This window comes from Rattus rattus, chromosome 16 (assembly GCF_011064425.1).
Source record: "Rattus rattus isolate New Zealand chromosome 16, Rrattus_CSIRO_v1, whole genome shotgun sequence".
NCBI classification, from domain to species: Eukaryota; Metazoa; Chordata; class Mammalia; order Rodentia; family Muridae; genus Rattus; species Rattus rattus.
In genome coordinates, this window is record NC_046169.1 from 10,065,596 (window position 1) to 10,089,784 (window position 24,189).

A 24,189-nucleotide genomic window follows, 5' to 3' on the forward strand; every position below is an offset into this window, starting at 1 on the left:
TTCTCCCTTCCTCTATATTCTTACTCATTTTAGTTTATCTTTACTTAGTTCAAATAAAAGCAAATGTGTATGGGTATTTTATTTATTTCTCTTTATTAGTCAAGAGATAGATGGAAATAATTTTTTTAAAAAGGAAATAGGGTTAGCAAGATATGGCTCAAGACATTTGCTGAATAAAGCCTGTGATGTGAATTTGACTCCCAGAACTGGTGAAGGCTTCACAAAGCTGTCTCTGACACATCCCTGCATACACACGTGTATATCGTCATCCGGGAAGAACTACAGCCTCTGCTGCTTCCCTGGGCAGTGTGTATCCTGAGAGCCGTGTGACCACATACGCATACAGCCACAGCCGTAGATGTCTTCCTCTTCGCTTTTAAAACTGCCTGCTATAAAATTGTCAGATGTCACCATTTGTAAATAAGTGTGTGGGTTCATTAGTTCATATTTATGTCTCGGGGCATCTTGGGGACAGGTTCCTCAATAGACATGGAGGTACACAATTTAATCCCAGCCTGAGAGGCAGGGGCAGGCAGGTCCCCATGAGTTTGCAGCTAGCCTGATTCATATATAGCAAGTTCTGGACCAGCCAGGATATAGAGTAAAACTGTGTCTGGAAATTAAAGTTTTGGCCAGGTATTATGGCTGTGCCTTTACTCACTTGAGCAGGAGGGAGACATGCTCTTCTTTATGAGTTTAAGGCCTGCCTGGTTGTAAGTTCTAGGACAGCCAGGTCATGACTACATAGAGATTTCTCTCTGGGAAAAAAAAACCAACTTGACTGTTGAGTTCACACCACATGCCTTCTTTTTGGTCAACTCTTTTCAGTCTTCTGCAGCAATGCACAAATGCTATCTGCTTACCAACTTAACCTCAGATTGTGTTATCAAACTTAGTTTGGGTTCTGTTTGCTTATGCTATTTGCTATTCCAGAGTGTTTCATATTGATTGGTGTGTTCTTTTATTCACTCTGTAGATGGATGCTCTGGTAGCTTTTTCATCCACTGAACAATGTTAACTGCAGGGATACCTGTAATAATGTGCATCAGATGAATTCAGTGCTAATGGTACGGTTTCTTTCTACGTTTGTATCTGAATGTGTGATTCTCTTCTTCAGCATGAAGATTTTTTGCTTGCCCTGCAGATGAATGAAGAGCAGTATCAAAAGGTATTTTCAAATCTCACCAAGTTAATTTATTCTGTATTTTCTCATTTGGGCTCTTTTTTTTTTTTTTTTTTTTTTTTTTTGCGGGGCTGGGGGCCGACCCCGGGGCCTTGCTATCGCTAGGCAAGCGCTCTTCCGCTGAGCTAAATCCCCAACCCCACCATCATTTGGGCTCTTGAAAGCAAACTTTTTTTTAGAGTCTCCTGTTGACTTGTCAGCTTGCAGTTCACTCAAGTCAGTAACATCAGAAGAGGCTGTCTTTATCCAAGATCAGAGCAGAACTAAAAGGAGATAGATAAGCTCTTAAAGACCATGAGCAGAAATCCATAGCATGACAGAAAATACTTTCCCTGTCTTCCCTTTAAGTGACCGTATGTTCTTCAGTGACAGTTAGTTGGCTCCTGGACTTCTGAGAGCAGGATTGGATATAAAATTGAGCAGAGAAGGGAAGTGGGAGGAAAGAGTTGGGAGAGAGTAGTATTACAGGTAGAAGTTCAGGAAACAGAATGGTAGGTCAGAGAAGGAGGAAGGTTGAGTCGGGCTAGCAAAGAGCAGAGTGAGCATATAGGAGACCTGGGCTAGCAGACTTGGAAGACAGTCGGTGCCAAGTGAGCTGGGAGAAACTGAGCCGAGCCAGAAAAGATATTGTTAGGAGACCAATAAAAGAAAAACCACGAAGAACCACAGACAAAATAGCTATGTAAGTTTATAGAAACACAAATTATAAAGCAAAGTGACATTTTTACATTCTAAAATTTTTACTTTTTTTTTTCCTCAAAGAGCTACAGAAATCCACTAGTCAGTTCTAGAAGGAAATGTAGAACTCAGATTCACTGTGTGTAGCCTTGGGCCGGGGTTTCTATGCTGTGTCTGCCAGCTTGCTTAGTGGCCTTCTAAGAGAAGTGGGCAGGCTGCTCTGTCTCACCAGCAGACCCTGACAGTATATGTATTTGATGTGACTTAAATTGCTTTCCTCAGTCTCTTAACCAACAGCAAGGGCTGGCATGAGGAACATAGTCCAGCTTTAGAAAGCTTCTGAGATAATGTATCATGCTGTCATGCTGTTAACCCTTTTATAGTCAGTCATGTCAGCATCTGTTGGAGAGGCTACCCTCTGTCTTTAGCTCTGGTGTAGTGTTATACTGATATCCTGATTTAGGCTTTTTTTTTTTTTTTTTTTTAAATTTATTTTCATTTTTTTTTATTTTACTTTTTTTTTTTTTTTTTTTTTTTTTTTTTTGTTCTTTTTTTGGAGCTGGGGACCGAACCCAGGGCCTTGCGCCTTCCTAGGTGGCGCTCTATCGCTGAGCTAAATCCCCAGCATTTACCTACTTTTGAGACATGATCTTACTTCATAGCCCTGGTTGGCCTTGAACTCTAGTTCCCCCTTTTCTCAGTGTCCTTAGTACTGTTGTCATACATACATTGCCATGGTACCCAGCTTCTGAGCTAGGTTTAGACAGTAAAACCGTTTCTTGTTATTTGGTGTCTCGTAGTAGTGGGTGTTGCCCTCATTATGTGTCTGGGGCAAGGAAGTGTGTGAGACCTCGCTTCCTGGTGTGGGTTATGGGGGCATTAACATTTATCTTTTTTGCCTTACAGGATGGCCAGCTGATTGAATGCCGCTGCTGCTATGGGGAGTTTCCATTTGAGGAGCTGACACAATGCGCTGATGCTCACTTGTTCTGCAAAGAATGTCTCATCAGATATGCCCAAGAGGCCGTGTTTGGATCTGGAAAGGTAAGTGTGTGCTGCACATAAAAAGAAGGGTGACAGTGCTTATGAACGAGTGTACTTGAGTGGCTGCACAGTTCTGCTAATAGGCTGATATATGCGTGACCTGATTTGTGTCATGTTTCTGAGTACAGTAGGTTTCCTGACTCATTCATGCCCTGTGTCTAGCTCCACAGGGCTCTTGTCTCAGCACTCATCTTGCCGGTACAATTAAAGGGTGAGCTGAGGATGGGTCTTCATGTTATTTAAGCATATGAACATGCATTAGCATTTTTCACATACTTAACGGTTTTATAGTTGCTTTTAAAAGACAGAGTAAATCTAAGATAGTATTTCTTACTCCAAAGTAAATTTTACTCAACACCAGCAAATCTCTTCTAGCAACCATGGCAAAGTGAAAGTGAGCCCCTGGCACAGGCCTGTAATCCAGCTGTATAGAGGACCTATGCAGGGGGATCACAAATTCAAGGCCAACCTGACCAATTTACTGAGACACTGTCTCAAAGGAAAACTAAAGTAGGACTAGGGATATAGCTTAGCAGTAGAGGTTTTCCTACCATGTTTAAGGCCCTGGGTTCCCCAGTACTGACAGAGAAGGGGACAGAAGGAGAGTGGAGACAGGGGGGAAAACTAACAGTGATTTAGAACATGGCCATGGCCTTTTATTTTTATAGATTTTCATATGTGGTACTGTATTTGCATCGTGCACACACCTAGTCCATCCAGTGTCTACTATCATTCATCAGATTTTTGGCTTCTTACTCTTTAATTATTTGTGTGTGCGCATACAGATATAATTTGCTAAGTTAGTGTTAGATATATATGTGTGTGTATTTAAGGAGTTATCCCTAGAGAAAACTGATTCTCCCTTTGTCAGCAGCCTCTTTCCTGAGCCTTCTCATTTTGGAGTAGGACTTTGTGAGATTTCTCCCATCTGTGTTGGCATGTTGAAATTTTCTGACAGTTTCCATGTCCAATATAGAGGATGGTACCTTGCAGCTGACATCCTGGTTCTCTGACCTGTACTCTGACTCTTAGAATCTTTCCACCTCTTCTGTGATGCTCTTCTGGCCTTAGATTAGGGCTGTGTTACAGATGCATCGGTTAGGGATGGATACCCAGGGTCACCTGGTCTCTGCATTTTGACCAGTTACGTCATCATGTCTACCTGCTGCAAAAAGACGTTTTCTTGATTAGGAAGATTAGAAGTAGAAGGTATAGGATTAATGTTTAGAGTGCAGTTTGAAGTTACACTGGTTCAGTGAAGTGGCAATAGTAAGTTTTCCTCTAGTGTCGTGGCCTTACCAAATACAGGTAGCAGGCTGTACAGTACCAGGAGTAAAATCTCTCCTGTATGGAACTGGCCCTTGGTCCAATTAGATGGTTGTTGGTTACCCCTGGGGTAAAAATGCCTCCGTTGAACCTATGAGGACAAGGTTTGTTGTCTTTTTTGTCTTATTGTGGTCATAGGCATCACCCCTGGTAGGAGTATTGATTGCTTTTCTCCTGGGCAGCTTGCATAGCGCCATCTCATGCTCTGAAACCAGTCCCAGGTCTGCTCCAGTAGATTCCTCAAGTCTTCTGCTGTAGTGTTGGTGTCTTCAGCTCTTACCTCAACTTCTGAGGGACAGCAAAGCTCAGCAACAGTAAACCATACTCTTTCAGTCTCTTGGCCTCCCCCAAAGAACAGTTCTAAAGGAGGTTTCCCATGTCCGATACTTTTAGTATCTTTTAGATAGCCTGTGGATTTTAGAAAGGAACATTGTCATTTCACGTGGCATAACTTCATTAGAGAGAGAGAGAGAGAGAGAGAGAGAGAGAGAGAGAGAGAGAGAGAGAGAGATTGATTTTAAACATAAAGTAGTATGATTTGCTATGCCTTTTTAAAGCATCTTTAGTGTCACTCATCCCTCCCTGAACCATCCCTTCTCCCCCAAGACAGGATTTCTCTGTGTAGCCCTGACCGTCCTAGAACTCTTTCTGTAAACCAGGCTGGCCTCACCCTCTGAGATCTGCTTGCTTCTGTCTCCCAGATGTGCTTTTTAAAAATTTGCTTATCTGTAAGAATGTTTGCATGCATGTATGTGCATCGTGTGAGTTCCTGGTGCATGAGGAGCATAGACAAGGATGTAGATCCCTTGGAGTAGCAGTAGAGATAGTTATTATGCGCCACTATGTGGTTCCTTAGAATCTAAATCTGGTCCCCTGGAAGAGCAGCCAGTGCTTCTGACCACCAAACCATCTTTCCAGCCCTCAAACATAACCTTATGTATAAATAGCTTGAATATCACTAGTTATATGACTCATCAATCTCATATACTTCCTATGGTTCACTGGAAAATCGCATGGGCATGGTAAATACAGAGACAAATCTAACTTGATAAATAATTGCACCCTGTAAAGTCAGAATCCTGAAAGACCAGGAGAACTGAGAAACTCTGTGAGACAGGAGGGAGAGCCTCAGCCTCCAGCCCTCCCACTGATTGCTTAAAGCACTGTCTGTTCCATGGCCCTGGACATGCGGATCTCTTTCCACTAGCAAGGCAGGTACTCGTTTTTGCAGTTGTCAGTATTGCTTACCCTGGCAGGCAATTCAGCTCTGTGGAGAGTTAAGATTCTGTAGGTTGAAGCCTCTGGACCATCCACCTCTTGACCACAAGCTGGGATTTCCATGGCCTGCTTGCTCATTAGGCTTGGTTGACTTATTTAAAGAAGTTCTCAGAACTCAGAGAAATGCTTATACTTCCAAGGTTGTTACACAGGTTGTTAGAAAGCTCCAGGTCAGCAGATTGATCGGAAGGACGTGGAGGGGTAGATAGGTGGATGGAGTGAGCATACAAGCTCTGTCTCTGTGGTTAGGAGACATCACCATCCCCACAGGGAATAGAGTTTTGTTCCCCTTCCTGTAAGCCTCCGGTGTTGAATACCCGGTGTTGAATACCCGAAAGTTCTCCAAGTCCTGTCCTTTGAAATTTTAAGGAGTCCTCTTTACATAGATAAGATTGAAGTATCAACAGCTTATAGAAATGCCTTAGAGGGGGAGGGGGGGATTTAGCTCAGCGGTAGAGCGTTTGCCTAGCGAGCACAAGGCCCTGGGTTCAGTCCCCAGCTCCGAGAAAAAAAAAGGAAAAAAGAGAAATGCCTTAGACGGGGTTGGGGATTTAGCTCAGTGGTAGAGCGTTTGCTTAGCAACTGCAGGGCCCTGGGTTCGGTCTCCAGCTCCGAAAAAAAAGAAAAAAAAAAAAAAGCATTAGATAAGAGCCCGATAGACAGAAACCCACCAAGGCTATTCAATCCTTCTGGCCTCTCTGTGATGTGACCCCATTTGAAATTGAAGGTCTTAGTGTACGGTCACATAACAGGTTCAGAGAATTGCTTTATGGCCGCCTCCAATATAAAAAGACAAAGAATTGCAGTGTATATATAGGTTTTTTTTTTTTTTTTTGTACTGATCTTGAAGAAAAATTTTGTGGCCTGCCTTGGGGAGAAAAAAAGAACACTTGAAAGAGGGGCTTGAAAGGGTCAAAGGGACTGTTTTCTCAGGCTGACAGTACCAGCATTATAGCAAATGATTGTCTCTCAACTTTATCACTAGTTGTTTTGAAGCTGCTCTGGAACCAAGGACAAAAGGTCAAATACTTTAACCTTATTGTTCTAGTCACTGTGGAAGTAATAGGGGCCATGGAAACCATGATTGAAAAATCAAAATACACACACACACACAAAATTTGGGGGAGACCAAAGAGAGCTCACAGCTAGAAGCCGTGTGGGATTCTAGACCAAAAAGGAATAAACAGAAAACCTGGTGAAATCTTCTGCCTCAGTTTCTTCCCCTGGAAAAGGAAGATGCTCAGGGGACTCTTGGGAGCGTTAAGTAAAGTCATTTCCATGTGTTTACTTTGAGTTCTACCTTTTTCTTATGGTTCCTCAGATGTCTAGCATGTGCCCCCCCCCTTTTTTTTTTCCCCTTTTCCTTTTGTTTTTTAAAAAACACAGGTTTAATAACAAAACAAAACACAGGTTTTCTCTGTGTCACATTCTTAGAAATGATGTGTTTGAAAGTTTTTTGAGCTGTGGGCATATAGGCCAAATGGTGACTTTGGGTACGTGAATAGTGATCCTCCGATAACATCCTTAGGCATTTTCACTAGATGTGGATATGAAATTGCCCTCACCCCAGCATCCTAGCACTGAGTGGGAAGAGAAGTGGATATTGCTATTCCATATGCAAAGTTTGCTTCAGGTCTTCACTCAAGGCCACACATGAGCTCTGCTGTCCCTGAACGTTTCTCCTTTCTATTGATTTCCATCCAGAGAAAGTCAGAGCAGAAGCTGGAACCACTCCCTCCCCATTTCATACCCAGTTAACCTACCACCTTTTCTCTCTCCTTCCCAGAGCGGCTCCAGCTTTGCAGACTCTACAGGGGAAGCAGCTTATTTCAGACACTGAAGCCAGCCTCTCCCAGTGTCACCTTAGCCACTGGTGTTCTTCTTGGGCTGCTTGAGGTCTTCTGACAGGATCAGAGAAGGCCTTTACGCTTTCTTATCAGTTCCAAGCTTAAAGGATGGCTTATCAGAGGAGAAGGAAGTTGTAACCTCCATATTTGTGCTCATGTCCCTTCCCTTTGACATCCTTCACTCTTTGTTATTCTGAATGCCTGGTTAACGTTTTTTCTTTGCTTACTTTATTCTAGTCAGAGCTCAGCTGCATGGAAGGCAGCTGCACATGTTCCTTCCCAACCAGTGAACTGGAGAAAGTGCTCCCCCAGACCATTCTGTACAAATACTATGAACGGAAAGCTGAAGAGGAAGTCGCAGCAGCCTATGCTGACGAGCTTGTCCGGTGAGTTCCGAGAATCTGCTTTACCCCAAGGTAAAGGCTGTTCCTACCAGGCAAGCAGATTGTCTGCATTTTCTGGTACTTGTTGCTAAGAAATGAAAGAAATGACAACACCCATCTGTGGACTCCACCTGCACACCTCACTTACTAGTATTCTAGCTTCTAGCTGAATCACTGTGCCCTGGGAGGAAGGAAAGGTAATGGTTACAAGGAATCCTTGAAAGCTTGAGTTATGTGACTGATGGTAAATTTGGACTTTGGAATGGTGTCTATGTTTTCCTTGTAAACACAAGTATAGGAGACAGCTCAGTCTAGTTTGTAGTGATCATTAAGGAATACAAAGTGCCCTCCATCTTGGTAGCACGATCCCATGAGACCTACTTTAGCTATCTTGAGTGATGCCACTTTCCTGTTATTCCAGGTGCCCCTCCTGCAGCTTCCCTGCTCTGTTGGACAGCGATGTGAAGAGGTTCAGCTGCCCTAACCCTCGCTGCCGAAAGGTAAGGAAGACAGTGGGGGTTTTTTCTAGCACATTGCTTGAGTTTTGGCTTGACCCACGTTGGTTATGTTCTGTGATCTGCATGCCGATGCACAAGAGTAGTTTGACTCTTCAGGAAGCATGTGAAGATTTGTGATGGAAGTTGGCGTAGTTACAGAGGTGAAATTAGTTGTGGAATCCAGTTGCAAAGCTCAGTTTTTCTCTTCTATGTCATTTTATAAAGACAGATACTGTGATACAAAATGTGTTTTCTTCTGCTGTGTCGTATATTTGCTTGCTCTTTTCCCTGTTCTGTGCTTAAGTATAGCACATACACACACAGACACTTCCTGTAACTTTCAAGGTCCAAGTGACACTTTGATTAAAGGCTAAGCACCATGTTAGCACTATGTCATATCTGATAGGTTCTCACCGAGTTTCCTCTTAGAAGAATCAGTCGTTTCTAGAGGGGCTAGAGCCGTGCAGCCGCCTCCCTGATGAAAGTGCACCTCTTCCCCTTTAATGGCCCTTCTACTTTGAATAAGGGCATCTTCAAACTTACCAGCTATTGATAGTTACTCAGGGGTTTCTAATTGCCTTCCCTGAAGAAGACAGATATGTTTTAGGCCATTTTATAAAACTATGTCATCAGAGTTAAGTATTGCCTTGTTTTGTAGACAGTGAAAAAACCCTGAAGTTAGAGAAGACACTAATCAACTAAAACTTTACACCATTGTTAATACTAATATTCCCCTGTGAAACCTGTATGCATTCTGAGAGATGATGTAGAAATTTTGTAAGTTGTCCCCATTCAGGTTCTTGCTGTACCTATTGGCCTAACAGTTCTGTCTTCTTGGAATGGAAAAACATAGTAAAATGTCCCTTTGGGTGTCTGGGGTATGAGGCACTGGAACACTTGAGCAGGTGACACCTGAGCTAAGGCACAGAAAGAAAACCATAACTAAATGGAGTTATGCATTGTATTCCGAGTGAGGAAATGCCTCCTCAGGTAAGAGCATTGGCTGCTCTTCCAGAAGACCAACTGGATTCAGTTTCAGAGATGGCAAGGGAGGAAGAGAGAGAGAGAATAAGAGGAGACCAGTGTTCATACCTTTGATCCCAACATTCAGGAGGCAGAAGCAAGCATATAACATCTCTGTGAGTTCAAGGCCAGGCTCATCTATATAGCAAGTTCCACTTCAGCCAGGGCTACACTGTAGGACCCCATCGCATCTCTTCTCCTTTCCTCTCCTCTCCCCTCCCCTCCCCTTCCCTGCCTTTCCCCTTCCCTTCCATTCCTTCCCTCCCTTCCTTCCTTTCTTTTCTTTTCTTTCTTGCAATGTAACACATCCATAAAAATCAGTGGATTCTTCAGCAGAAATTCAGAGAATTGTATTTGATAAAACTATTCTTCAAAAGTTAAGAAGGGGGCTAGAGAGATGGCTCAGCAGTTAAGAGCACTGACTGCTCTTCCAGAGGTCCTGAGTTCAAATCCCAGCAACTACATGGTGGCTCACAACCATCTGTAATGGGATCTGATGCTGTCTTCTGGTGTGTCTGAAGATAGCTACAGTGTACTCATATACATTAAATAAATAATTTTTAAAAAATCAGTTAAGAAAGCCTGACACGGTGGCACACATATTTGGGAGGCAGAGGTAGAGGATCAATGTGAGTTGTAGGCCAGTCTGTTCTACATAGCAAGTTCCAGGCTACCTAAGGCTACATAGTGAGACACTGTCTTTTTAAAACAAAAACAAAAAAATGGAGAAGGAAGAAGAGAGGAGGAGGAGTCAGGGTGTGGGAAGAGAACAGGGTGGGTAAAGTACTTCACCAATATGAGGTCCTGCACTCAGTTTCAGGTATGGTGCACACGCTCACCATAATCTCAGCACTTGAGAGGCAGAATCTGACTCTGCCCCAAGTCCTAGCCAGACACTCTTTCTTAAAAACCATGGTGAGTGGCTCCTGAGGAACAACCCGACATAAAGCTGTATACATACACACATCCATGAACATTCACACGCATACTCAAAAGGCAGAGCGAGGAGAAACCAGATACGTTCCTGTAATCCCAGTATTAGGAACGAAAACTAAATAGAAGCACAAATTCATGTAAAACCGTAGTTTTCATTAGCAAGTAAATAAACATATAGATAATGTAATAGTTATATAATATATAGATAAATGTAATAGTTCCCAATTTAAGTAAATATACACATTGTTCCTGATTTAAGGTTTTTCAACTTTAGAAACCATATTTTTTATTTTAAATTTTAATTATTAAAACAAATTTCATTTATCTGTGCACATTTGTCTGTGTGCGCTTATTTAAGCACATGTTGGGGTTAGGGGCAGGCAGCTTGTGAGAATGTGTTTTCTGTACCATATGGGATAGGTGTCCCGCTCACATCATCAGGCTTAGAAGTGAGCACCTCCCCACAGAGCCATCTTGACAGCTGAAGAGACTGCTCTAAACCTCGATCCTTTGTGAGGCCAATGATACATGATACTACTCCTCTTATAAGTATGGTGGCTGGGCAGCAGCAGGCTACAGTTATCACTCAGTCCTGAGTTACTCCACAAGCAGACAGCGGCATTCCACTCTGCATTGAACTGTGCCACTCAGCTTCGCTGTTAGATTGGTTAGGTGTACCTGTATGGTCATTCAGAATTCCGTAATAAGGTAGTTATACACAAGTCAGTCGATATAGAATTTGAAAGACAAAAAAACAAAAACTCTTCAAAAGTACTAATGGATTCACAACAACAAAAACGTGCAATTTGTGATGTAAATCATATTAAGGGTGGATGTAAGAAAGTAAAATGAATATTGTTATTACTGGCTTTAAAGATATTATAAATATAAGATATTTTATGTACATTCTATGGTAACCTCAGAGAAGACTCATAGAGAATATGCAAAAGAAAAACCAAAAAAAGGGAATATCAGTATTTTAAAAAAAAAAATTAAGCATAAAGGAAAAAAGGAAACAGATGAACCAAAAATAATAAAAACCACACACAAAGGTAACGCAGCATGGAAGGAGGCCCTAAACTAAAGGCGTGTAGAGTGACTGGAAGGATTTTAAATCAGGTTCTGGTTGTGCTTCTTCAAAAGCCCGTGCTGGGTTTGTGCAAGCTGCAGGTGAAAGGAAAGACATTAGGTAGAAATGATAACCAAAGAGAGCAGGTTGGCCACACTTCTACAAAATATACTTAAAGAAAAAGCCGTCAGTTGATAAACAAGGGAATTATAGCATAATCTAAAAAGGTCAGCAAACCAATTATAACCATTTCTAAATCGTGATGAGCCTTCATACCCATGGATTCAGCCAACCGCAGATAAAAATACCTGAGGGGCAAATGGCTCCTGCATTAAACATCTGAAGACCCTTTATCTGTCCTCACAGATCTGCACTGTCTTACAATTGCATGTAAGAAATTGTTTCAAATATGGGAGGATGTGCATAGGTTATGTACAAATGCTGTTGCAATTTCATATAAGGGACCAGGCTGTCAGTAATTTGGATATCCGGAGGGGCCATTAGTTACTTTCCCATTGCTATGATAAAACACCATGACCATGACATGCTATTGAAGGAAAAGTGTTTTGGGGCTTATGGTTTCAGAGGGAAAAATTCCTTTATGGCAAGGATGTATCGTGGCAGAAGCAGGAAATTTGACAGATCACATCTTCAACGGTAAACAAGAACCAAAGTGCAAACTATAGTGTAGGATAAGAGTTTATGATCTCAAAGCCACTCCAGAGATATGCTTTCTCCAGCAAGGCCTCTCCTCCCAAACCGCCCCCAAGAGCTACTGCTGAGGCCGAGTGTTCAATTGCCAAGGCAGTGGGACAACATTTCCCATTCAGTTCGCACAGGGGGTCTTGATCCAGTCCATAGGTACCAAGAGGTGACTGACTATATGCACCCAGTGTCAATGCCCAAACATGTAAAGCAGATATTAATAAAACTGAAGGAAGTTATAGATTGCCGTATACAAACAGTTGAAGATCTATGACTGATAGAGCAGCCCAACAGAGGACAGACTGGGTGATCTAACAGATACCTACAGAACATTCTGCCTGTCAGAAGCAGAAGACCCATTTACAAGCATGCATGGAGCCTTCTCCAGGATAGAATGATAGGTCACAGTGCAGGTACTAAGACTTAAGGTTGTCATCATACCAGGTACCTTTTCTGACCACAGTGGAGTGAAGCTAAAAATCAGCAGCAGCAAGAACACAGGACAGTTGAGGTATATGAAAGGTTTCTCTGCTGAGATCAAGAACGAGCTAAGCTGTGTTAGTTACAAATGCGCAGGATAACCAGCTTACCGAGAGAAAGGGCATGTTTTGCCTGCTTTGGAGGTTAATTACTTACATGTTTCTGTTGTGCATTTGGCCTTGGTAAAGGCAGACCGTCATAACAGAAGCTTGTGAACAAAAGCTATAGCTAAGGAATAAGAAGAGACAAGAGTCCCACAGTCCCTTTCTGTGGTGTCGGACACACAAGCACACATGCTGTGATATGAACTCCTGCCTCCAGTAACCTACGACTGTAACAATGTCAACCCTTGGGGCATAGCAAAAAGCAGAAGTAGAGTAGCATCAGCTCTGTTCACATCTGTTCAGCATCAAAAGCCTAAAGAAAAAGATATTCATACCAGGAAGGGGGGAGTTACCTGTTCACAATTGATTCGGGTTTTGTCTTGATTTGGTTGGGTTTTTAGTGCTGTTGATGGAACCCTGAGCCTCCATATGCTATCTTGAGAAACAGCAAAGCTGGAGATCTCAGATTTTACTATTTCAAAGCATATTACAAAACTACAGTTACATACATGCAGGTAAAACACTACATGTAAAATAAAAGTAAAAATCCTCTCAGGCTGTTGGGCCTGTGCCTGAGTGCCTTTTTCCACTGAGCCATCTTACTTGTACTAGACTGCAGACTTTTTTGTTTTTGTTTTTAAAACAGGATTTCTTTGTATGACCCTAGGCTGTCTTGACATTGGCTCTGACCAGGCTGACCTTGAATTCACAGAGATCTGCCTTCCTCTCACTTCTGAGTATTGGGATTAAAGGGGTGTGCCACCACCATCCGTCAGTTCTTCCGGGTTGGGTTTTTTGTTTGTTTGTTTGGTTGGTTGGTTGGTTGGTTGGTTGGTTGGTTGGTTGGTTGGTTGGTTGGTTGGTTGGTTGGTTGCTGTCCTGGAACTCTGTAGACCAGGCAGTCCTCTGGAGATCTACTTGCCTCTGTCTTCCAAGTCCTAGGATTAAAGGAGTGCACCAGCACAGTCTCTGGGCGGGACGCGAGATTTAAATTTATGTCCTGAAACCATAAAGCTCTGAGAACAAAGCAGGAGAAACCTACTCTTGGCATTGGCACCGATTTCCTGTATATAACACCAAAAAGAAAGCAGTAAAAGTAAAAATAGACAGATGGATGACATCAGACTTCTACACCTCAAAGGGAACAAAATAGAAAGACAGCCTGTGGACAGGAACTCTTCAGTGCCTCATGGACCACCTGCTCATTGCGGCACTGCCCACCGTGGCTGTGAGGGAGAAACCACTGAATGACAATTTATAGAGGAGCGGATAAAAACTCTGTGTGTGTGTGTGTGTGTGTGTGTGTGTGTGTGTGTGTGTGTGTGTGTGTGTGTGTGTGTGTGTGTGTATCTTTTCACCTTGAGATAGAAATCCTGTGCTGTGAAACAACTAGGATGTGCTTTGAGGGTGCCATACTAAGTGAAATCAGCAAGTCCCAGGAGGACAGAGGCTGTGGTTCCTTCCACTCATGTGCAGTAACCACACGCAGGTAGCAGGAATCTGAGCAGTTATGGCTGGGTCTAGGCATAGGGGAAATGAGAATTACTGTACAGTGAGTAATTTGAATCAGGCCAGATTCAGAGTTCTTGATACTTGCTTATACAACATTTTGCTTATAGCTAGCAAACGAACTTCACATCTTGTGATCTCACAGTTTTTGCAAAGGACAGGGCATTTAGTTCACTTTGTGTTCCCCTGCTAAGATGGACATACGCCATGATTGAAAACAGCTCTGGTGCTACTAAGCTTCAGGCTTGTCTCAGCAACAGTTGAATCTAGAGGAACAGGCTTAGAGGGATCCCGGGTCATGGCTATATAGTTAGAGTGAATGTGAGTAGGGCAAGGTGCAAGTGAGCCTCGCTTTGACCCACTGCGTCAGCGATTTAATGGGAGGGAACCTCAGAGGATTTCAGCAGGGGGAAAAAGCTGAGGTTGCTTGAACATGTAGGGATTTCAGGATAAAGTATGGAGACTGTGTGTGTTTGCCAGCAGGGTTCTCAGCACACAGTTTGCAAAGTGACTAGATCACCCAGTCTGAAGAGACTAAGGTTGAAGAAGGAGCTTAGAGTCTGGAGTTTGATGCAGTTTTGAAAGGACAGTGGCCCAGTAAGGGGATGGTTACTGTGAAAATGTTGGGTGGTTCTCAGCTTCCTTCTGCTGCTTCATTCACCTTACTTAGAGTGCCCACAGTGAGGAGATGCAGCACAGGGACCTTATAGCTCCAGACTGTCTGCTTCAGAACTTAACCTTAACCTTTACCTGGAGATGATGCCACTCCTGTGCTAGATTCTTTCTCTGCTCTTGGAGGAAAGGGTCTGTGGGAGATAAAATAAAAACCAAACCTATAATAGAATGCAGAATCCGTGCGTGAACTGTGAAACAAGCTGCCACTAGATGGCACTAGTATTCCACAAGAAAAGTACCTTCTTCCCCTTGGGTATTTCCAAAATAGATGTGTCAGCACAACTGTCTTGTAAGCAGAATTCTTTCACGTTAGTGCTAAAGCAGACTAGTGTGTGCATTCGGATTTCATGGCGAGATGGCGGTGCTGTTAGGACATCTGCCTTTTCCTTTGTACTTGCTCCAATTTTATAGGTGGCTTTCTTTCTCTCCAACAAGATGACTGAACTGGCAGTTAATCCTTGAGGATTTTGCATTATAAAAAGTGAGCCATGAGCTAATTTTGTCCTATGTAAGACTAAAGGCATCTGCCTTCTTATTGCAGTGTTTGCCAGTAAGCTACACTCCGGTTGGAGTCTGAGGAGGCCGTCACTCTGAGAGACGGCTTTGATAGCGATGCATTATCTAGGAGACCTGGTGCCCGAATCCTCAAGACTGAGGCTTGCGAGTGCCTTCTGTAAAATAGGCGGGCTCTCGGGGGTGTGCGGAATGTGGGTCTGGGCCGTCATTTCCCTGGTTCACTCTTACAGAGAGCATTCATCAGCTCGATTCAGCACGCTGCTGCGGCAGTCGGTAGGTGTGCGCGTGTGGCTATGGAATGGAAGGAAGCACGTAAAGTTTGGCAGGCTCTGACATCCTTTCCAGTATTCTACGGAATACTTTTTCTTGGGTTCAGACATTTTCATCTTGAATCTCTTTCCTACCCTCTTAGATCCACATGTCTGCTTTGTATTCCACAGTACACACAGAGCTTTCTAGAAAATTGGCTAGAATAATGAGGTATAGACTCACCAGTCCACAGTAAGCAGGTACTAAGGAAAGAAAGGCAGCCATGGTAAACAGTCATATGAAGAAACTTGTTTGGATTCAGTCTGTGGACACTGAGAATGTGAATCGGTTGTGTAATCCCCCATCTCTGAGTTTGAGTTTGGCTTATTCGTCAATTTCCACCTCACACCTTCTTCCCTGCTTCCCTTCTTTACAGTCAGGTGCCATGCCATCCTCTGTAGCCTTCAGTGCTCAGAACTCTAATGTCTGTGAAATACTGCCAGAATTTACTGCAGCAAACCAGGTTTTTTGTTTTTTTGTTTTTAAAAAAAGGCAGACCGGAATCTGCAGCTGCCTGCAGTAGTTGAATGGCTGTGTGGAGAGAATGTAAATTATCCAGCTGTCATTGCCAAGACAATTCCAGCTGTGGTACCAGGCGATTGGCACTTACTGGCCATACACTGATGGGGGAACCTAGCTAGGCTGCTGACTCCTGGACTAAACCAACCCTTCACATTCTCCAGAGTTGATGAAGCTTGGTTTTCATGTTCCTTCTGTCAGGGAGGACCTTTACATCAGGAAGTTACAGTGGCAAGAACCAGAAGTCTTGGTGACAGAAAGATTCCTAAGCCTGTAGGTGAGGGCTCACTTACTGGAATAAAATCCACACTGCATTGTGGAGTCAGAAAGGGAGGAGTTGGGAATGTGGTTTGCTCTTCCTACAGTTTCCAGAGAGGTCCTACTGAAGAGCTTCAGGTCTCTGGTGCTGTGGCGTTTGTGCTTTCTGTGTGTCCATTATGGTTGGAACAAAGCCCTTCACTCACTTGCTGGTCACTACAGAGACTGTGCTAAGTGGCACTGAAGCTTGACACCAAGTGATATATAATGGTAGAGCTAGAAACCCAAAGGAAAGCCTCGGGGTATATCCCAAGCCATAACTGGAAGCCATTCTTCCACCAGACATGCAACAGCCAGCATAGTAGCAAAGGGTTTCAGAGTTGCACTGACTTGGCTCGAATATTTTTGTCAAATTCCACTTTTAAATTCCGTATAGCAGGGGTTGGAAAGGTAGTTGAGTAGTTAACAGCACTTGCTGCTCTTACAGAGGACCTGAGTTCAGTTCCTAATGCACCTTTAAACTGTCCTTAATTCCAATTCTAGTGATGTGGTACCTTCTCCTGGCCTCCATGGGCACCAAGCACATACATACACAGTGCACGTGCATATGTTACAGGCAAGATTCTTATATGCATAAAGTAAAAATTAATCTTAAAAAATTTTCTGTAACAGCAGCACACACATCTGTTGTTCCTGTGTTTCTTGACCCTGGAATGATATCTGACCATTACACAGAGGCGTGTCTGCTAACTGTACATGCCATTTAGTCCTGGGACAGCCAGACAACAGGTGTGTGTGTGTGTTTCCGAAAACCACCCCAGAGGGTAAATACTGCTTACCTCACGTCTGTATCTTCTCACTGAGAGTTAAATAAATCCCACGTTTGCTGTTATTTGTAATGACTGTCTAAAGGGAGAAAGATAACTACCCCATACAGGAGAAGAAAATATAAATTAAACCTTTTCTCCTCTCCCCACCCCCCTTATCCCTAAAGAAAGTTCTTGTTTTTATATTTCACCTGCCTTTTCCTGTCTAGAGCAGTCCACACAAGGTCAGCAATCAACAAGAAATCTGGGGGCCCCTGGGATCTAGCAGCAGTTCTCCTGGGCATTGGGTGTTTGCCCACTTGTCCAGGAACTGGCATCTCTATGGTACTTAATTTTTCAAACCCATGAAGTAGCCTGTGATAATGGTTAAAGTGTTACCACTTGCCAGGAGACAGATCACAGACCCCTCTGTTCCAGTCAGTCAACAAAGCATGTCTTTCTCCTCTGTCAGCACTGCACAGCACAAATCCTTTTGGTATGCTTTCTTGGTAAGCTATCTGTTTTGAGAGTTGTCTTGAAGACATAAGCTAGTATTCATTGATGAAGTCCCGTGAGCTCAGTACTGGGTACTTGTGAGGGTATGGCAAACTCGTGGCTACCTGCAGAAAAAGGGCAGCACATTGGTTACCTTGAGGGACTTAGATTCCAGTTCCTCTTTTTCCTAGAATTGTGATCTATACTAAACATTGCCCCGATCACATTTCCACTATCTGTAAAATGAAAACTTTGCACAGCACTAAGAAAAACAAATGGTATAAGATAGGCCATGCTAAGTTCCAGTGTCTGATGCTTCATGTCATTCAATAGTGGCTGTGAGTTTGAGGGGCCAGTGAGAGACAAGCCCCGTAATGAAAGGAATTCTTAGAAAGTTGGGCCTTCTTCCTGATTGTTTGTACAGGTTACTGCCACGAAATTATGTGATCAGGCAGAACACCATTCTATCAGGAAGCAAACATATCTCCACACACCTTATACCAGCTTTCTGTCTGCCATGACAAAGGGGTATCAGTCTGGGCTTTGTTTGAGACAGGGACTCTTTATACACCCCAAAATGGCCTGAACTCACCTCAGCCTCCTGATGCTAGGATTACAGGTCAGCATCACCAGAATTAGTAAGGAAGACATACAACTACCGGACTAGCCATAGTATAGCTTAGTAGTAAAATGCTTTTCCAGTACAGATAAGCCTGCAGGTTCAATCTTCAACACCGTAAAAAGGAAAAGAAAGGAAGGGTAGATAAAGATTCCTACCAACCAACCCCCACCAACCCAAATTACCCCAGCTCCAAGAAGGAGCACTGCCCAGGGACAGCTTTATCCTGAGAAAGGCTGCCTGTGGGCTGCTCTTGTCACTGTTGTCTTTGTCCTGTCCACAGCTATGCTCTGCCTTCTCTTCTTGCACTACTCATTGGCTTCCCGCTGGTATCCAGAAGGATTGGAATTTCAGGGACTGGTATTCAGAAAAGTATAGGAAGAAAAGTTCACAGCACATTTTGCTGGAGAACTCAGTTACCTAAAAAAATAAAATAAAATGTGTTTGTTGTGTGACTTATTGGTCACCTTTTTTTTTTTTTCTTTTCTTTTTTTTCTTTTTTCTTTTTTTTTTTTTTTTTTTTTTTTTTTTTTTCGGATCTGGGGACCGAACCCCGGGCCTTGCACTTGCTTGGCAGGCGCTCTACCACTGAGCTAAATCCCCAACCCCCACATTTCTTTTTTTAACTTAATGGAAGGCCCTGACCTTTACTTGAAGTCCAGGCTTCTCCTGCTCCACAGCAGGAGCCCTTCAAGTCAGACTGCTATTCCCTCCTTCCTCTGCTGGCCCTGGAGCAGGGCATACATACATGTGCCACCTCCTGTTTTCACTATGTGCTACTTACAGGCAAAGACTGGATTTTTCTCGGGTCTTTACACTGTTAAAATAGAAACTACCCTCTTTGAATGCCTTTGGTCACTGTTTTAGCTTCCGTTTTCAGACTCATTGAAGCCCCATCTCATTTGCATATTCTATCTGGATCATAAACTTCCAGGGGAATCTTTCTAGAAACCACACACCAATTTGCTTAGCCACTTTTTATGTTTTGCTAAAGTTATTTAATGGACTTTTCTTGTGCTTATGGCTTCACTGAAAGAAAAATGTGTTTTGATTGTCTTTTTAAAAACAATCCCTCAAAAGTTTATATCAGCAAACTGTCTTTATAAGCAACGATTCAACCCATCTTATCTTCACACTAATTGTGAATTACCAGGTATCAGCACTTCAATTTGTTTTAGTGATCTCATTCAGTGTCCTTGAGCAAGGGCTTTGTAAGAGAGAGCACACATGTGCACATGCGCAGAGCATGTGCCAAAGAGAACATGAGCGATCAGGTCCCTCCTTTGCATTCTCAGCACAGAGCACTGCAGGGTTTCCTGCTTTGCCAGGTAAAAGAGATATTGTTGCTATGGCAATACCAGAGGCAGGAAGCTCCCCAATCCTGAAGGGGCTGTGTATATCAAGGCAGGGGACATGGGAGGGAAGCGGTAGCAAAAGGATAGGAGAGCATTTACTGAGCAAAACGGGAGTAACTCAGAGACCGTAGGTGCTCTTCCTGGATTGTGCACTTACTCTGAATTCAGGGTTCTTTCCCAGTTGTAGTGTGGCAGCCATGAAATGGAAATGGCCTCTGACCCCTTAGTCCTCCCTGAAGTAGAGACAAAAAACAGAGTAGGAACAACTGCTACTCACTACCCCCCCACATGCCCTATGACCTTTTCATAGGCCACAGTTGAAACAAAGTCTCTCTGGCCTGCTACCCTGTTCTGAGCAGGGTCAGCTATCCTGGCCTGGAAAACCTCACTGCCCACAACAGGGGAAGATGCCGGTTTCTTTGAAACTGCATTGCACTGTGTGCTCTGTGTCTGCACTGCATGGTAATGAACCCTGTGATGACTTGGTAACCTTGGTAACTCAGAGTAGTAGTGGAGAGAAACAGAATCTCATCTGCCGAGGTCAGGGCCCAGAGTACAAAAAAAAAAAAAAAGAAAAAAAAGAAAGAAAGACGTAGTGCACAGCCTCTGTTAACTCAGTCTGTGTAGTCATGACTTCCTGGCTTGGGAGCTTGACACTATCCTCAGGCTAACGTCCAGATACACATCTGATGGAGCTCTCCCCTAGTGTGTGTGAGCGACTTGATGCTTGCTTTCAGGCCACAGAGCAGCAAGTGATATCGGTGGGAGTCAAACCTAGAGCTTCCAGTCGCTCTTTGTCTATGCTTGGGAAGGATTTATCGTGTGGTTTGCAGAGTCTTTGTCTTTTGGAAATAGTCACTGACAGTTTATGAATGACCCAAGGAGTCTGGGATTTGATCATGATTGTACAGGAGGGGTGGAAGAAGATGAAGGGGCCAGATAAGCTAGGACTGATTGGCCATGAGTCGGTCATCAGTGGCTGGTGCATGGGATTCTTTATATTGTCTAGTTTTGTGGTTTTCCTTACCAGTCATCACTAAGTGCTGGAGGTGTAACTCTGTGGTGGATCATTTACCTAGTGTGCAATGACCTGGGTTCAAGCCTCACATGACGAAGAGCTAAGTCAAAGTAAACATTCCCATGTTTTCCACTTTACTGTGTCCCTGCCCTTGCCTGCTTTGCTTTGCGAGTATGCGTATACATCCCTCACAGGGAATGGAACTACCTTACTAGAGCCTTGTCCTGGGTTCAAATCCATACTCTTCTGAGACGAGATAATTGATAACGGGAAAATGGCAGCAACTGCCTATGCGAGGGCAAATGCAAAGACTGTGCAGCAGCTGTGGCCTCTCCTCCTTCCTTCCTTACTCCTGTAGGCTCTGGTGTGACGACACTGACTGTTCCATCTCCAGGGAAACTTACTACACTTGATCTTAGCCAAAAGGCCGAGAAGCGATCCAGGGAAACTTACATGCAGGCTGTTCTACCTGAAGGCCAGAAGAGAGACCAGACAATTTTTGAGCATCCTTCCAGACCAAACTCAATGGTTCTTAGAAAGCTGAGATTGGCATTTGCTTTTCAAAAACAGACCAAGTCTGTCAGATTAAATCCCAGTAGCCTCATAAAAGTGCTTTTTCCCCCAGATTTATTTCCCATCAAAGGTTCCTATGAAAAGCATTTTGGCTTCAAAAGCTCCCTGTGCCTGAGAAGCAGATCCAGATTCTAGCCCAAAGTGAGTAAAATGTTACAGTTTCTTTCTTTTCTTGTCTTTGACTGAAGCTTGTCCTTTTGTCTTCCTCTCCTTTCCTATCAGACTAAAAACACCTCTGGTTTCCACTGTCCTCTCAGAAACTTTAATCTTTCTCCTCACCCTATGAAAGCCTCCCCTTTACCCTCAAGGCCAGGGCTTGTGCTCTCTTCCAGGGCTACCTTGCTTTGCCACTTCTTACCCAGACTGGCAGGGCTGCTCCTCGTTCCCCTTTGCTCTCTTCTGCACAGAGGCAGTGGAACACCACAGTTATAAGAATAGTTTGATAATTCAGCAGCTCTGCTGGAAGGAATGCAATAGGCCAACTCCTCTAGACAGCAGTGGGAGGTGGTGAGACTCCCAGGAAGAAAAGATCACTAGGCTTTGTCACACTGAGGAAACCACCATTGTGTGAGCTACGTCTTGGTCTGACTGTGTGCTGCAGTAAGATAAAATGGGTAGATATAGAATTTTACTGTGGGGTTAGAGGATTATGTGTCCTGAGCTGTATTCAGAGTCAGCCGATAGACAGGTACGACCACAGTGGGAGGAAATACAATTAGGCAGAAAAAGACCCTAGATCATGGACTATGACAGTGTAAAGTCATAGGTAAAGGAAGGTAAAGTCAGTTCTGTAGATGCCAAAGAACTATTACAGGCTTCATAGTGGGTTCATGATGCTTTAGAGGGAACCTATAACTCTAAAGGAAGTAGCAGATAGAGATCTTCAGGGAGCCTTGTCAGAGCCTGAGAACACATGGTCTTGTAGTCCTAGATAAACCTTCTTACCTTTGTTAACAAGCTGTTAACAAAGCTCTGAATATTTGCATGGAATTTCCAAGTTCCCAGAAGGCTGAGATGGGAGTAGCCAAAGAAGCTTCAATCTTTTGGATTTTAGTTAAACTGGAGGTGCCGGGGAGAGTGGCTTTGGGCCATACAGGCCAGTCTAGGTCCATCTGGGATGCAGACTCCACATTGGTGCTCAGGAATATTATTCCTCCTTCCTGTGTAGGTTCCTGTGGTTGTCCCTGAAGCAGATTTCTGGACAGTTGGTGTGTCCCTACAGTTTGACAGGCCAGCTTCCCCCCACACCCCGTCCTTGGGAACCTTATGTAGAAGAAACTATGTGAGCATCACAGTTGTGTGCTCCCACCCCCCATTTTAAAGGCTTGTTTTCCAGCTGAAAGCATGTTGTATAAGCTTAATTTCTCTCGCTCAGATAAGCTTAATTTCCCTAACTCTTGATGTGCCTACAGAGAATTGCCTAATTCTTCTTTTGCAATGTGTGTCTGCAGCTGGGAAGCCTGCGTTTTTTCTGCAGGCCTCTTGACAGAAATGCAAACAGTTTAAGGCTCTGTGTTGCAAACCACTGCTTTATCAGCAGAAGGGTCTAGGACATTACTGTGCTTTCATGGGGTGGACTTATTTATCTGCAGTGGATGGCTGCTTTCTTGGCCCTTTGTCATGTGAGGGTTACCTCCCTGCCAGACCCCCCAGTCTCCATAGCTTGTGCCCAAGGTACCTGGATCCAGTGATCAGAACTCAAACCTCTGGGCATCTCTGTGCAGACCTTTCACATAAAGCAAGACTTTTTCATGCCTTGTTTTATAAAAAGAATGTTTCCACAAAACCAAGGCTCACCACTCCTCATAAATAGCATGTCCATTCACAGGCAATGTAAGGGAGGGTGCCCCCAACAGTTGACCAGGTCTATTTTCTCCCTTAGCAGAAGCCTGGTCTGTGCCATCTCACCAAGGGCAACTGAAGGAAGAACACTATTCTGTGGCTGCCAAAACCACAACAAATGACAACTTTCCCTTCTGTCATCTCTGGGCCTCAATGCTGGGAAGTAATTCATTTTTCTACCATAAAAGGGCAATGAGGTTTTTCTGTAGCAACCGTGCCTGCTGCTCTGTGGGGAGAAGCAGAGACAGGCAGGAGTGCTGCTTTGGTTAGACCTGGTCTCGCTCAGTTCAGGCTCCAGCATGACAGTAGAGGCAGTTGAGGGCTCATCTGCTTATTCATTCGCTTGCTGCCTGAAGTAAGACTTGAACTCTGCCCAAGTGTGTATTGCTAACATTTGGTTCTCATGGCTTATAATTGTAGATACCCAGTTTTTAAAAGAGACCTGGGAGATCCTATACGCCAGATACCCTCCGTGCTCTCGGCTAGTATAAATGAAGGTCTTAATTGGTGGGTTTCTGTTAATCACTTCAAGCCTTTGGGAAGCATAAAATCTGTGTAAAGTGTTATCCATTAAAACCCTGGGATCTTGTCAGTGATAATAAATAAGTGTTAGAAGCAGCACACAAGTACTTTTTATTTTTTTTTGGAGCTGGGTACCGAACCCAGGGCCTTGTACTTGCTAGGCAAGCGCTCTACCACTGAGCTAAATCCCCAACCCCCACAAGTACTTTTTAAAAAGTACAAGCTCATGCAAGATTCGATAGGGCACATCTGCCATCTTAGCATTTTAAGTCAAGGCAAAGACCATCAAGTAGTTTTAGGAACCTTGCCTACATGAAACCCTGACTCAAAAAGAAAAGAAAAATCAAAAGAGAAAGCAAACACTTAGCTACTTTGAACCATTATAATACTTTGAATGTGGATGGAACGTTGGCTTAGGGCCTACAAAGCATGTGCTGCTCCTGTAGAGAACCCCAGGCAGCTGACAAACACCTAGAACTGTAGCTCCAGGGAGTCCTCTACCTCGGCCTCCACACTCAACCATACACTCATAAACACTAAAGTCAGTAGAATCATTTTTTAATAGAGTACTTTTGAAATAGTTGTGAAGTTTCAGCTCTGTGCTCCCTAGCCAGAGGACT

The 24,189-nt window shown here is 43.6% G+C and overlaps 1 protein-coding gene across 4 annotated transcripts in view; it reads left to right on the forward strand.

The window, feature by feature from the left end:
* The window catches only part of Rnf216 (ring finger protein 216), a 122,586-nt gene that overhangs the window by 34,400 nt on the left and 63,997 nt on the right, over positions 1–24,189 (forward strand). For all 4 annotated transcript variants that reach the window (XM_032887310.1, XM_032887309.1, XM_032887312.1 and 1 more), the window contains exons 10-13: positions 1,118–1,168; positions 2,768–2,905; positions 7,594–7,742; positions 8,161–8,239. In XM_032887310.1, coding sequence (XP_032743201.1) covers positions 1,118–1,168; positions 2,768–2,905; positions 7,594–7,742; positions 8,161–8,239 — 417 coding nt within the window. The remainder of the gene's footprint in view (positions 1–1,117; positions 1,169–2,767; positions 2,906–7,593; positions 7,743–8,160; positions 8,240–24,189) is intronic.